This window comes from Macrobrachium rosenbergii, chromosome 37, assembly GCF_040412425.1.
Source record: "Macrobrachium rosenbergii isolate ZJJX-2024 chromosome 37, ASM4041242v1, whole genome shotgun sequence".
NCBI lineage: Eukaryota > Metazoa > Arthropoda > Malacostraca > Decapoda > Palaemonidae > Macrobrachium > Macrobrachium rosenbergii.
Window position 1 is genome coordinate 39,329,037 of NC_089777.1, and position 9,367 is coordinate 39,338,403.

The window sequence follows — 9,367 nt, forward strand, 5'->3', positions numbered from 1 at the left end:
AAAAGCCTAAAAAAAACAGTGGGTTAGATGCGGACATTTATCATTCATCGCTGTTGCTATGCCGAGCGACGCCAGTTTAAGCTTAATCATACAAACGATGAAATTTTCTTATGAGGTTCGGCACTGCTGTTGAAGTCATTGTTTTATCTTCATAACTGTCTTCATGGATAATACCCGCTAGCTTTATCCACATTCCTTGTCGTCAATACCTTATTATTATTATTATTATTATTATTATTATTATTATTATTATTATTATTATTATTATTAAGACCTGTTAGGAATGAGTACCTTTTTACAGGAAAATTGACTAATACTTCTTTTATGTTATAGGGTTCCCAATTTAGTTAAAGTCAGGAAAAACTACCAATTTTCAAGTAAAACAATGTATAGATAATGATATGAATATACATTAAATTAACATATCACTTACATTATATGTTACATATAAGTATATATATATATATATGAATATATAATATATATATATATATATATATATATATATATATATATATATATATATATATATATATATATATGCAAAGCAAAATCTTTTAAATCTAGTTTTATAATGATTGATGCCCGAATGGTCATGTAAATAATACTAGACAAATGTATAATGTTCTTTTGTATTAGTTTTCAATCCATTTGATTTCCAAATCTTATTTAGCCTGTAGATTTTCTATTTGTGTGTTGTTAGTCTTTCTCCCAATTGTGACTCAAGATGTCTCAACCCTTTTTGCTTCCTCTCTCTCTCTCTCTCTATATATATATATATATATATATATATATATATATATATATATATATATATATATATATATATATATATATATATATATATATATATATGTGTGTGTGTGTGTGTGTGTGTGTGTGTGTGTGTGTGTATTTAGAATATACATATATCTATATATGTATACACACATACACATACATACATACATATATACAACATATATACATACATATATATATGTGTGTATATATATAGCCTATACATATATCTATATATATACACACATACATATATATACATACATATACACGCACACATATATATATATACATATATATATATACATATACATATATATATATATATATATATATATATATATATATATATATATATATATATATATATATATATATATATATATATATATATGAAGAGACAGCAAAAGGATTAGTAAGGTTAATTCCAGTGTTCAGGAACACTGATATCTTGAGTCACAAATTCGGAGAAAGACTAACATCAAACAAATAAAAAAAAATAAAAAATATACACGCTGAATAAGATTTAGAAATCAAATGGATTGACACTGAATACAAAGGAATATCATGCATTTGTCTACTATTATCTGCATTATCACTCGGACATCAATGTTTGAAAGATTTTGTTGATCTGAGAATAAAGTTTTTCGAAGACTACTAAGAGCGAGATGTCAGGATTGCGTGAGAAATGATAGTTTAATGGAAATAACGGAAGTTCCATAAGTTAATGAGATAAGGATGAACGGGTGATGGAGGTGGCTTGTACTGTACATGTCTTATGCCCCACCCTTGTGTAAGCACGAGTTAGTGTCAACTGAGCTCCTCTAGGCACCAGAACAAGTGGAAGACCCAGACCTAACTGGATCAAGAGAATGGTTAACGAAAAATGAATTTCAAAATAAAAGATTAAAATGAAGGGATGCTCTAAGAAGTGAATGAAGTCTTAAGGCAAGGGAGTGAGTATACTTTAGCTGATGTAGTACTCTGGTGACAGTGTCTGTGAGAGGCTGACCAGGGTTGGTAAGATTTGTCTGGTGACAGTGTCTGTGGGAGGCTGACCAGGGTTGGTAAGATTTGTCTGGGCGCCGAACAGGTTCAGAGGGAATAAGCGAGAGGAGTAATTGCTCCATCTGTACGAGGGTAAATGTGATAGAAGCTAATGTAATAACTATAAGGTCATAACATTAACTAGTATACCAGGGAATGTATATGTTAGAATTTTGACTGAGAAAGAATGGCAGATGACAAAAGAATAGACAGGGAAAGACCAGTGTTGGTTTTAAAGGAAAAATAAGCATTTGCTATGAAACAGCTATGCGAGAATGTTGAGAGTAAAGAGAAACAGCTTAATAGCTTTGATCGATGACCTAGAAGTCAAGATGTTGAAAGAGATAACAACTTTTGGAAAATTTAGATAGGAGAATGACTGGTTTGGTGTAAAGGTGAGTCTGAAACAAAGGTTTGCTGTCTTCATGGTTGCTTGTGGATTGGGCACTACAAGAAGTCAAAGAAAGGATATTAGACATAGATGTAACGCTGATGAATAAGATAATGAGACGTGAATGGGATGTGGGCGGGTTCATGTTTGCAAATAATAGAAAACGAATTAGAGACAGCGAAGAAAAGCTTCAGAAACTAGTCAAAGATTTTGATAGTTTGCAAAAGGAGAATGATGAGAGTAAATATTAGCAAAAGCAAACGTTGGAGGGTAAAGAGAAACCATGAAGATGGAACAATGAATGCTAATATGGATGGCAGAAGAATGGAAACAATGGTTTCATAAAGGTATTTGTAAGTAATTATAATTGATGAGATTGGATGAAACAAGAACTGAGTCTGAAGACTGGTAAAGCTGGGAAGGTGCAGGGTCTGTGTGAGAACAGAGACCCTTCCCATGCCCATAGATCGGATGAGGATGACTGAGTGCTGAGTTGGTGACATACAAAACCTTGGCGGACAAGAGCACCAGCGGCAATGGTCACGATGAGGTATGAAAACCAATGGCGTACTTGCTGACGGTAACATTTTAGCCATTTTCTTTGCAACTCGTGGATCAAAGAATTCAACAAACAAAGAGCTGTTATTCAAGACACATAACGCATTAGCAATTCAATACGTACAAAGATAAATTCAGCGATTTCCACTCATGATAGCAAAAAAAGTTCAGTCTTTGCCACCAAGGAACAGACTTATATAAGAGCGGGGGCCGGGTGGCGGTGGGGGACAGGGGTGGGGGTTATAAAACCCCTACATGTGTGACGAAACGGTTTGTGCACCTACCTGTACACCTCCATATCTTCAACTCTCATTCCTTTGCCATCGATTTAAAAAAGTACCATATTGCAAACGAAAAATATGTGCTACCATTTGGCTGATGCGAACCACCTAATTTAACTTTTTATTAAGGCATACCAATTCTCCTAATAATAATAATAATAATAATAATAATAATAATAATAATAATAATAATAATAATAATAATGTTATTATCATGAAAGAACATGTCAACATGATAATCAGTCATCATATCTATTACTGTGAATCGCCTAATATAGTATAATTATATTAAGGCGCTACTATTACTGACCTTTCTTAGTTCCACTCATTTATGTATCAGTTATGAATGTTTGCGTGAAACACAAGTCTTCTGGTTTCATTTGCTCATTTCAAGTAGTTTTTGCTTGTACTGATACTGAAAGTGCTGCATATACGTATGCATGAATGTCTGCATGTATGAATATAATTCAAGAACACCGCAGTTCAACGCCTCTCACCTGTAGGTATTCTGGGCCCTGATGTAAAAGGTAACGTGGACTGGATCTCAACTAATACTGTTTTTACAGGAAGTTGCGGGTGGTCCACTTGCCATTTCAGTTATGTTTTGCAAAGTTTATTAGAGCATCTGTGCTTCTCTCTCTCTCTCTCTCTCTCTCTCTAATATATATGTAAAACATTTCTTATTTGCTCTTTTCTTACGTAATGGAAAAGATCAGGCATTTCGGCATCTTCTCCAATAGTTAAAACTACTACTACTACTACTACTACTACTACTACTACTACTACTACTACTACTACTACTACTAATAATAATAATAATAATAATAATAATAATAATAATAATAATAATAATAATAATAATAATAAGAGTGGCACTTTGAATAATACGTCAATGGCGTCACGCCATACTATTCATAGGTTCTCCAGGTACATTCGAGTCTGTTCTGTCTTTATTTTATATTTATTTTTTGAAGGGGATGCATCTGATACAAGAATCATTATTCACGTGAAGTGCTCACGTCATTGTGAACCAAACCAAACAACTGTTTTACAGAAATGAATGACCATTTGCGGCAAGATAAAGTTGCAGAGGAGAGAGGAGATAGAAAGACAAAATGTAGAGTAAATCTGTTATAAAGGATATTCTGTAGATATGGATAAATAGATAAAAAAAAATGGATAGATTCCAAAATACGTGAACACTTTGTTACTTGTGGTGTGGCACCTCTTAATGTGTTTTGCACAATTTCAAAGATTTTTTCTTTGAACTTGTCATCTTTTCCCGAAAGAGCTAGTGAGCTGTTATTATTTTATGGATGTTATTATTTTATGTATATATTATATATATATATATATATATATATATATATATATATATATATATATATATATATATATATATATATATATATATATATGTGTGTGTGTGTGTGTGTGTGTGTGTGTGTGTGTGTGTGTGTGTGTGTGTGTGTTAAGGTTTTGGCTCTCAGCAAGTCTTTTGAAAGGAGTTCCTAGCATTATGCCCTTCCTCAACCTAGCTGCGACCCACCAAGTAGGCTAACTACTAGATACATAAATCAATGCTTGGGACAATAGAGATACAATGGAATTCTTCGGGGAACAAGTCTGAATTTCTTCAACGCCTCCAACCAACTCCCACACTTCTTCGCCGGTTGAGCTCTTCATTATTAAAACATGGAACATGACGCATCTTGGGTGTACTTGTGCCGTTTTCAGCCTGAATATATCACACCATTATAAATAATAATAATAATAATAAATAATAATAATAATAATAATAATAATAATAATAATAATAATAATAATAATATACTATTTACGGCATGATAATGGACCCGTTACTGAAAAACGCCACGGATAGTTTTCAGTTGAAATAAAGTAATTAAAATGTAGACTAAGAGTAAGTTTACATAACACAATCAGTATTATTATAATTTGTTTTAGTATTATCAAGCTGCAACCCTAATTGAAAAAGCAGAATGCTGCAAGCCGACGGGTCCCAAAATGGTAACATTTCATTACAGACAAGATAACAGAAGGACAAGTATGACAGATACCGACAGAAAAAAAAAACAATAAATACGATAAATAACAAAGTAAAATAAATAAGACAAATACCAAATTCACTGGTCAACAACAAAGCGTTTGCACTAAGTTTAAACTTATGAAGTTTCAGTGATCTAACTAAAGGATCACGAGATCGTCCCACTATTTGGTCACAACAAGAGTAAGTCTTCTAGAAATATGTGTGATGTGGAACCCCACAGAAGAAAAGGATAAAATAGTCTGATATATATATATATATATATATATATATATATATATATATATATATATATATATATATATATATATATATATATATATATATATATATATATATATATATATATATATATATATATATATATATATATATATATATATATATATATATGTGTGTGTGTGTGTGTGTGTGTGTGTGTGTGTGTGTTTGTGTGTGAGTGAACGTAAGTGTGTGTATACATGTACGTAAACTTGCCTACAAATATGTATTCGGAAACTAAGTACATATGCAGAAGCGTGTAGAAACAAAAAAAAAAATGTATTTGCATATGCAGTGACCGTTATATCAAATAAATTGCTCTTTTTAGTCAACACGGAATTAAATCAACGAAAAAACAGAAGATTATTTTGGGCGCCGAGCGCAGAAGCGCACGAGTCCTTAAGGAGACAGGATAGAGAGAGCTTTTTTTCTCTCTCTCCTTTTTTTTTGTAGGCCAGGTAAGAAGACGACCGAGGATGCTGGTGAAGAGGACAGGCGGCTACAGTTGAGGAACCCCGCCCAGGTTAAGACCTTGAATCCACCGGCTATATAAAGAAGATCCAGGGCATCTTCCAGCAGACAGCTCCGAATCGGTGGGTCAACATGAACGCCTTGGTGAGTACCTGCCGTCAGCAGTGAGATAGTTGTGGCGGTGCCGTGCCGCGTCAGTTCGAAACTATTTCTAAAACTTAAGATACACCTGCCTTAACCATGCTAAGAAGACTTTGGACCTGTATTGGACTCTCTGTAAACCAAGTACAGTCAAATTCAAAAGTTCGCCAAAACAACCCTCGTATTTGAACCGACCGCACATTCGTCCATGTGAGATCAATGACCAGTGCAGCGTACGGCGTCGGGCTACTGAATCAGACTTTACAATGTCCGATGTATTTTAGCATATAGTTTTATTTGAACGATTTAAAGCCTTTTAACAATCATCATAGAATATTGTTATCGGTATTCTGATATCGACTTCCTCTGAAAACTAATGAAAAGGCAAGGCTTCAAATTAAAACTCAAAAATCTTAGTATATAAATTATCTTCGTATGTTTGAGCTATTAATCAAGACTCTTGTTCTATAGAAAATGTGAGACAGAAAGAATAATAGAACATCTAAATAAGAGAATTCTGAAAATTCTGTAAATGTTCATATTTCCTGAAAGCCCTCTGCAGTGTTGACGCATTTCTTTAATCCGTAGGAAGTATTTCATAATTATACATGTCGTTTCCAATACTTTCATATTTCTCTTAGGCTATAATGTTCCAAATCAAAGACATGAATGTTGCATTTAGGCGTTTCTCTACAGAGCACATTATTTGAATATACGTGAGGCGAAAGATACTGACTCTTTTTACGACGACGAAACAGAAAAGTTTGATAAAAGTTTCCAAAGGTGCAACCACAACTTTTATGAGTTCCAGCCTAACATGCCAGAAAATTTATTTCTGTTATATAATGAGTTATATTTAACATATAATATGCTTGTCTACAAGATATATTTTCATTCCGAAAGAGCCTCTGTTATACAGAATATACCATTTCTATTTCAGACTGTACTCTCCGTCATTGCTTTGGCTGCCTGCAGCAGCGGCCAAATCCTCGGATACCCTGGCATCTACGGATTCCCAGGCCTCATCTCAGGGGCAGCTCCCATCACTCTGAAGACTGTTGCAGCAACATCACCAGTGGCCGTCAACACAATCTCTCCTGTGGCTTACAATGCCCTTCCATTTGCCCCCGTGGCACCCATCCAGACTCAGTACCACTCACAGGACGAACTCGGCCAGTACGCCTTCGGATATGCTGGTGGTCCCGCCTCTCGCGCCGAGAGCCGTGATGCCTTCGGTATCGTCAGAGGATCTTACAACTACGTCGACTCAGAGGGGAAAGTCCAGACCCAGCACTACGTGGCTGATGCCCTCGGCTTCCGCGTCTCCGGCACCAACCTGCCCGTTGCCCCTGCTGCACCAGAACCTGCTGCCCTGGCTGCCCCAGCACCTGTAGCAGACACCCCAGAAGTCGCTGCCGCTAAAGCCGCTCACGAGGCTGCCCACAGCGAAGCCGCTGCCGCATCTGCCGTTGCCCCTGCACGCAAGAAGCGCGCCATTCTGACTGTCCCTGGTGTAGGTGCCATCTCTCCCCTCCGCTTCTCCTACGGGTTCTCATCTCCCTTGGCTTACAGCCACCCCGCTGTTGTCGGAGCTCCCCTTCAGTACACAGCTGCCGTAGGCGCTGTCCCTGCCTTCGCCCCTTACACTGCTGCAGCTGCTCCCGCTATCACAGCCTACACCACTGGCTACCCAGCAGTGACCGCCTACAACGCCGCAGCTACAGCAGCCCCAAGGGACGCCGCTCTTTTGCGTGTGGTCAACAACCCCAACCATGCTGTCTCCTACCGCGTGGACTAGGCCCTACGAGTACCAGTCATAGCTGTCTCTTCCTGATGGTGCAAAAGCGTAGATCACCGGTTGACGAAGAAGGAACTGTTTAGCTTCAACCTCATCACCAGCTGATCGGTTACTCCTTTCGTTCTCCACGTTATCAGTCTGGAGTAAAAAGATAAAATTTCTAAAATTTCAAAAAGAAACTGAATTTCCAGTCCTCTTCGTCCTGGTGTTGACGCAAACGACCGACCTGTACATATGCACGTCTAAAAGTTCATGTTGTGTTTTCTTTTGTTTTGTCAGATTTTGATGTTTAATAAATATTTCATCTGAAAAAAAAAAACCATCTATGATTCAACCTTTAATAAAACAATGAAATTCAATACGATTAAGCTGCTAAAGAGTATGGTTTTTTCTTTTTGGTAATTACGTTATATATGCAACACTGAAATCAGATTTCGACGAGAGCAAGAGATGGGAAAAAACTCAGCTTATTTGATAATCTTTTTTCATTTTGTCCCATTAAATGGTGTGAAAAGTCCAAATTTGAAAGTTCTTTATTCTTAGCCTTACATTTAATATCATGAGAATAAAAAAATATGGGAAAATGTAGTTAAGATGAATATATATATATATATATATATATATATATATATATATATATATATGTATATATATATATATATATATATATATATATATATATATATATATATATATACATATATACACACGGGTGAGTGTATGAATAACTTCTATCTAGAGAATAATAACGTGATATACAAGTCGAGTTTGTATAGATATACATATAATAGCAACAACATTTTTAGTTTTAAATTTATTTTTATTATTATCCATTGTCATCGGGGTGTTAGTCACCGGACAGGATTAATTTTATCTAGGAAAGAATTCTCTGCAATACGAAACCAAACAGTAAAACGTGAATACAATATTCTGTACAGTGATTTAAAAATCATATCTCAAGCAATGGATAATCGGTCATTACCCGTTCTCGAGTCCCTGTTCTTTAAACAGTTATCACCAACCCTCAACAACCATTCAACTGCTGTACCATTAAACATTGCCTGATAGACCATTCACCCATTCTACACCTCTCGCCTCTCCGTTCTTGCTTTCCCTGGTGTCAAAAAATATCCCATTCAGTCTTTTACATACCTTCTGTGCCAGTGGGTTCTCGTCTCGATGTTTTTGTAAATTTATCCAGAAATTTAGGACTAATGTTAAATACTTTTTGCTTCTGTCTTTCTGAGTAACGTAATTTTCTCAGAAGTTTACTTGTGGATTTTCTCGTTACTATTCAGTTTTTCTCCTAAAAGTTAGTGCCAATATGCTTGATAGTTTTGTTCCAATGTTAATTTCGCGTTTCATTGCTTGCCATTTTCATTTCATGTCAGAGTTTAAGCTCACTGATTTACGCATTACTTTTAAAAGAACGATTTGCTTTTGTGCTTCATTTTTAGTCTGATTTCTGACCTATGGATTTTTATATTTCTCTGTTTTTAGCCCTGAAGATGGGATTTGCTGGCAATGGAAATAAATGAATATATAACTACAAATGCTGAAGTTCCTGCTGGCCA

At 35.4% G+C, this 9,367-nt stretch overlaps 1 protein-coding gene across 1 annotated transcript; it reads left to right on the forward strand.

Annotated features, from left to right (window-relative positions):
* Nucleotides 1-5,947: 5,947 nt before the first annotated feature.
* LOC136825513 (cuticle protein 19.8-like) lies at nucleotides 5,948-8,112 on the forward strand. Its single transcript, XM_067082081.1, has 2 exons — nucleotides 5,948-5,998; nucleotides 6,936-8,112. The coding sequence occupies exons 1-2, from the start codon at nucleotides 5,987-5,989 to the stop codon at nucleotides 7,791-7,793; spliced, it is 870 nt and encodes a 289-aa protein (XP_066938182.1). The 5' UTR covers nucleotides 5,948-5,986; the 3' UTR covers nucleotides 7,794-8,112.
* Nucleotides 8,113-9,367: the final 1,255 nt, after the last annotated feature.